The sequence below is a fragment of the Leptodactylus fuscus genome, chromosome 5 (genome assembly GCF_031893055.1).
Source record: "Leptodactylus fuscus isolate aLepFus1 chromosome 5, aLepFus1.hap2, whole genome shotgun sequence".
In the NCBI taxonomy this organism is placed as follows: domain Eukaryota; kingdom Metazoa; phylum Chordata; class Amphibia; order Anura; family Leptodactylidae; genus Leptodactylus; species Leptodactylus fuscus.
In genome coordinates, this window is record NC_134269.1 from 94,887,607 (window position 1) to 94,893,606 (window position 6,000).

Genomic DNA, 6,000 nt, shown 5'->3' on the forward strand with positions numbered 1-6,000 from the left:
AACCACTGGGAATATAAGGAATGAACCATTTTGTCTGAACGCTGATCCCATCCGGCACATATCTTAAACATAACAGCATTCAAGTTCATGTGTATAATGGCATATCTTATCTATATGCCATGACTAAAACTGCGGGGAACAAGGTTTTTAGTATTTTTTTTTTTTTTTTTTTTTTACAAACAAATCATGGTGAAATCCTAGTATAACTATCCACCAGTCCCCTCCATACACTTTCTCTGTATAATCTCTCTCCACTCACTGCATAGATTTACTTAGCCGATAAAGCACACTTTATTCATTAACCTGAAAGCAAACATTATGATAGAGTATACTCTCCTACAGTAAGTGACTCCAGAAAGTGTCTGATTTACTATAACCTTAAGATAGTTTGCATTATCCTTACTTATGTACTTTCCCTACAAGGTGTGATTATTGTATACCTTGTCCATGCATTGTACAGTACATATACTACATTATAAAACAATCCACTGCTGCTACCTCTAAAAGATGACTAAAAAGCAACTCACACCACTTCATATATGTTAGCATGTCAAGAGGTTCTATGTTTGGTGGAGACTTGAATTCAGGACAACCTCCTTACCGCATAGAGCAGGGGTGGGCAATTAATTTTCCCATGAGGCTGCATGAGAAATTGAAACTGTTCTAGAGAGCTATGCGCGCTGCGGGAAATTTAGCTCCACACATTTCTACATTGGTTCAATCATTTTTCCATGTGCCCCCACAAAGTATAATTCTCTTACAGTCACCTGTACATTATACACCCCCAAATTATAACGTTGCCCTCCAAATGTCCCACAGTATTAAGTCCCTCTCCTGGTGCCCCAGTTTAAACTAGCAGAAACTAGAAGGGACATTAAACTTGGGCAGCTGGAGGGGGACATTAAACAGTGGGGGTAGTTGGAGGGGTACATTAAACTGGGGGGGCAAATAGTAGCTACCCCCCACGGTTTAATATGCTCCTCCAGCTGCCCCAGTTTAATGTCCCCCTTCATCTGCCCCCCATTTTAATGTCCCCCCTCCATCTGCCTTCAGTTTAACTGCCCCCTACATCTGCCCCCAGTTCCCCCCTCTTACTCACACATACTGTCTCTTCTCTCCTCCTTATCTTCCTTCAGTCTCTATTCCCAGCAGCTTACTCTTTCTGTGTAACAGCAACCACACTATCCCGTGTGGCTCCACCTACTAATGAGTCTTAGCCTATCCTAGTTGAGCTAAAGGACCCGTGATGACATCATCACAAGTCCTTTAGTGGATTTACCATTCGGCATCTACTTTTATCCCACAAGCTATGCGGGATGGACAGAACCAGTCAGAGGACTGGATGTGGCCTGTGGGCCATATATTGCCCAGGTCTGGCATAGAGGACCCTCACAATGTCTTCCTTCTAAGGCTGGAGCCCTATGTAGTATAAACAATGCAATTTGGCCACAGCAGAAACGGTGCAGCAAAGAAAAAAAAAAAAACGACATTTTACAATACTTACAAAGTGGATAGGATTCTGACTAACCCAATCCACACACATGCAAAAAGGAAAATGCTGCAGAAAAGCTGCGATTTTTGAAAATTGCAGCATGTCAATTTTACCTGCAGAAATACTCACGTTTTCCCTATAGATTTAATAAGGGAAGAAAAACTACAGCAAAAACACACCTTTTTTTTTTTTTTTTAGTTGTGTTCCGCAATGTGGGGCCTGAACCTTAGTCTGAATCTTTAGCAAACATCACACAGTTCTATAAATTATTAAGACAAATACCAAATGCAGCCTCAGGCTAGGATACCATCTGTGCACGGCTCCCATTTGTTCGGGTGTTAGTCCCTCACCAATCAGACATTGCTGGGTCTATCCATATAACTTGCCCAAAAAAACCTGCAGTGGAAATGCTGCAAACTCAAAACCTGGCCCATTTTTCACAGCATGTCATTTATAACTAGAGAAACAATGACATTTTCCCTAGAGGTATAATAGAGGTAGAAAGTCCTGAGAGGAAAACTCTGCAGACTTTCTGTGAAAAGCACTGCGAATAAAAACATGATGTGTGTCCACTGAATATTTTCAACAGCGGTTTTTGTGAGTGGCTCGCTAAGGCATCACGTAGTGTAAACACCACAGTATATTACATGAACTGCAAAGTGGATGCGATTCTTGCTAATCCAATCCACACGTTGCAGAAATAATCCAATGTGGAAATGCAGCGATTCCAAAAATGCTTGCGTTTGCAAATCACAGCCTGTCAATCATACCTACGGAAATGCTGCAAGTTTGTTTATAGGTATAATAGAAGCAAAAAGTCTGCAGAGGAAAAATCTACAGACTTTCTATGAAAAGCGCTGTGAGAGAAACAGAGGAGACTCATTTCTAGGCAAGTATAAAGGTTTATTCTTTTTAATTGCGGGCACGAATGGACTTAACACAGGATGATTTGAGACACTAAACCTCAAGTGGGTGGTTTAGCATCCTCACAGGTTCCCTTTAATAAATTTATAATTTTGACTATAAAAAGGAAACTTCTTTTCCTGGAAAGTGGAACTGTAAAGAGGTCTTGGGACTCCCAAAAATCACTCGATTGACATACCCAGGAGTCACAGTCACATGTGCATGAAATCATTCAGGGCCTTCCTAAAGAACACTTGGCCATCAAGTTCAACCTATAAGCTGACAGTGTTGATCCAGAATAAGGCAAAACAAAACAAAACAAAACACACACACACACACACACACACACACTACATGAGACTTTAGCCAATTGCCCAACTCCAAATCTAGCATCTGTATCACCTTGCCTTTACCAAAAATGCAAAACCCATAACATGGTCACACAGTATGTTAGAGAAAAGCCTTATAGCTCTATCAATCTGACACTGTGTGTACAGAGATATACTTTGTACTCACAAAGTTACATTGACAAAATATACACACACACATCAGATTTGATTTGTAGATGTCTCATGCAACATTTATGGCAACACCATTATTGTTTTTTTATACTGAAGCAGTAGGGTGCCTTCACATGGAGTTTACACTCCGTGTATTCTGTCCATTTTACACATGTAAAAATACACGTGTAAAATGTAGCTAGCCATTGAGTTCAATGGCTTTTTCATATAACACATGTATACGCGCGTATCACATTGAAACCCATAGGGAAAAAAGCAGCCCATTCATTTCAATGGGGAGCGCTTGTATGCTGGCTCCCATTGAAATGAATGGGATCTGCTTTGTATGCGCTGATTCTGAACGTGTTTTACTCAGCGTATACTTAGTCTGACTGTACCCTTAGGCTTCGTTCACATGGAGTTTTTTGATCAGGAATTTGGTTAGGAAACTGACTCAAATTCCTCCTCTGTATACAGTCCAATGGTGAGGCGTTTTTAGAAGGAGGCATTTGAGTCAGTTTCCTGACCAAAAAAACTCAGTGTGAACTTACCCTTAGGCTTAGTTCACATGGGAGTTTTTTGGTCAGGATTTTGACACGGAATCTGCGTCAAAATCCACCTCAAAAAAGCACCTCCCATTGAAATCAATGGGAGCCAGTCATTTCCTTTTTCTGCGAGTGGTTTGTTCCTGCTCGTGGAAAAAGGAAGCAACCTATCGTTTCTTCAGGTGGATTCTGTGGCTGATTCAGCCGTGGATGTCCGCCTCGCGACACTCGCTCCTGTCTAGGCCCATTTATTTGGGCCTAATCCGGAGCAGAATTCCGCGACTGGATGCCGATGCACTGTACTAGCATCTAGTCGTTTTTTGCATCGGATTCTGAGGTGGCCACCTCCCATGTGAACCCGGCCTTAGAGTAATTTCACAGAAAGCCGCAACTGGATACACTGCATCAGCATCCTATCTCGGAATTCCTCTTCATTTTCCAACATGTGAATTTACACTAAAGCCCCATACTGCAGAAAAGCTACTTTTTTGTTGCAGATTTTGTTGCAGTTTTTTTTGAGCCAAAGCCAGGAGTGGATTGAACATAAGGGAGAAGTATCAGTATTTCCTCTATATTTCCCATTCCTTTTGGCTCAAAAACTGCCAGCAAAAAATCTGAAACAAATAACAAAAAAAAACCCATAAAGCATCTTTTCCGCAATGTGGGGCCTTTGCCTTAAAAATGGGGACTACCATGTACTCAGGCTGCCAATTGATAGGACAGTATAATCTTGCTGACAGTTTCCTATCAAACTACTTGGGTTGCATCTCTGCAATCTGCCATCATGAAATTACCTTATAGAACATAAAACACAAGTCCAAAGAAATGTATCATCAGCTTCATCTACACAAGATGATATAACATGAGTGGCGACAAGTATATAACAATACCCCCCTGATATTTACCCGCAGGATGGATACCCTTCCAGAGCTGTGGATCTCAAACTGACCCTCATCTGCCTCCAAGTCATAGCTGAAAGAGGCACCGCCAATGTCTATATGGGCCAATGGCTGGGTGTCCTGAGGACTTTTAAAGTAGTAGAGATGGCACCTTCTTGGGTCAAACACAAACCAACGATTCTTGAAGCTCCTCAATGGTCCTTTTCCAGAGAGCTTGGCCAGATGTCCACAAAGCCTGGGTGGTAATTCTCTGGTGGGTTCTCCAGATGATGAAGTCATGTGCTCTTCAGTAGGAGGGTCCTGGCTACCTCTTCTGTCTTCCACACCTGGCATCTCTGTGGTGTCTGGCATCAGCAGAGCTTGCCATCAGGCAGTGGTGCCCATACAGTGCTATGTGGCTGACCTCTGCTACCTCCTAGATAGTGGTGAGAAGCTGGAACTTCCCCAGAATAGTGAGCTGTCAGCAGGCAGCAGTGCAGAGCTCCTAGCAGGCTCCTTCTTATAGTTTATATCCTGTCAGCAGCACATGTGATCACCCTACATTTCCTCTGCAGCCCAGCCCGTCGCCAGCAGCCTGTGCCTCACACTACATCTCACCGCCTATATGTAATGCATCCCGGCTCCAGTCACTGACTAGCGCGACTACAGCCCGACACTCTCCTCATGACTTAACTTGCTATCCCCTCATTCACACTCTCCGCTCTCCTCACTCTGCACCCTCTACTGCATCCCATGACTACAAGCCAGCGAGGGGCCTCCTGGGAAGTGTAGTCCGACGTCACGTGAAACCTGAGCATAGAGCCTGAGCGAAAACTACATAGTCCATCATGCACAGCGGTGCCATGAAACTAAAGTTTGAGAGGGGCGTACATTTCCCTTCTGCAAAGAAAAAAAACGGTAGCCAACTAGTCCCGGCCATTGCTAAATAAATATATTAATATGGTTTCCTCCCATAGTGTACAGAGCATTGCCACGTATGTATCACTGGACCACGTGTCCCATCATAGCAATGCTTATTGTGTCAGTACATACTACATTTACAGGAAGTTTGGGTCATATATCCCTGGTAATTCAGTATTTCCAAGTAATACTCTTCGTGTAGGAAGATGTCATCCCCATTAAGATATAATATACAGATAGTGTGGTTAATAAACATAAAAAGAACACATTAAAAAAAAAAAACCTAAAACATTTGGATGAAATACATGGTCAAAAATCTGCCTTGCGTTTTAATAGCAGATATCTTAGGATACATTCACAGGGAGGAAAATGGTGCTGAATTTGGAGCGGAATCTGCTTCAGAATCCACGTGGAAAAAAAAAGCTTCCCATTGACTTAAAGAGGACCTTTCATAAGATTGGGCACAGGCAGTTCTATATACTGCTGGAAAGCTGACAGTGCGCTGAATTCAGCGCACTGTCAGCTTTCCCGATCTGTGCCCCGGGTAAAGCGCTATCGGTCCCGGTACTGTAGCGCTTTACAGTCAGAAGGGTGTTCCTGGCACTCTGTCAGGAACGTCCTTCTCCACAGCAGCGCCTATAGTGCTGTACAGTGTGAGTGGAGAGGAACGCCCCCTCCCCTACTGATGATACTCGTTTATGGACGAGCACTGTGAGCAGAGGGAGGGGGCGTTCCTTCCCGCTCACAATGTACAGCACGAT

At 43.2% G+C, this 6,000-nt stretch overlaps 1 protein-coding gene across 1 annotated transcript in view; it reads right to left on the bottom strand.

Annotated features, from left to right (window-relative positions):
- The window catches only part of TBC1D2B (TBC1 domain family member 2B), a 34,906-nt gene extending 29,832 nt beyond the window's left edge, over positions 1 to 5,074 (bottom strand). Inside the window, exon 1 of the mRNA XM_075273813.1 lies at positions 4,346 to 5,074. Coding sequence (XP_075129914.1) covers positions 4,346 to 4,690 — 345 coding nt within the window. The 5' untranslated portion in view covers positions 4,691 to 5,074. The remainder of the gene's footprint in view (positions 1 to 4,345) is intronic.
- Between the last annotated feature and the right edge of the window lie 926 nt (positions 5,075 to 6,000).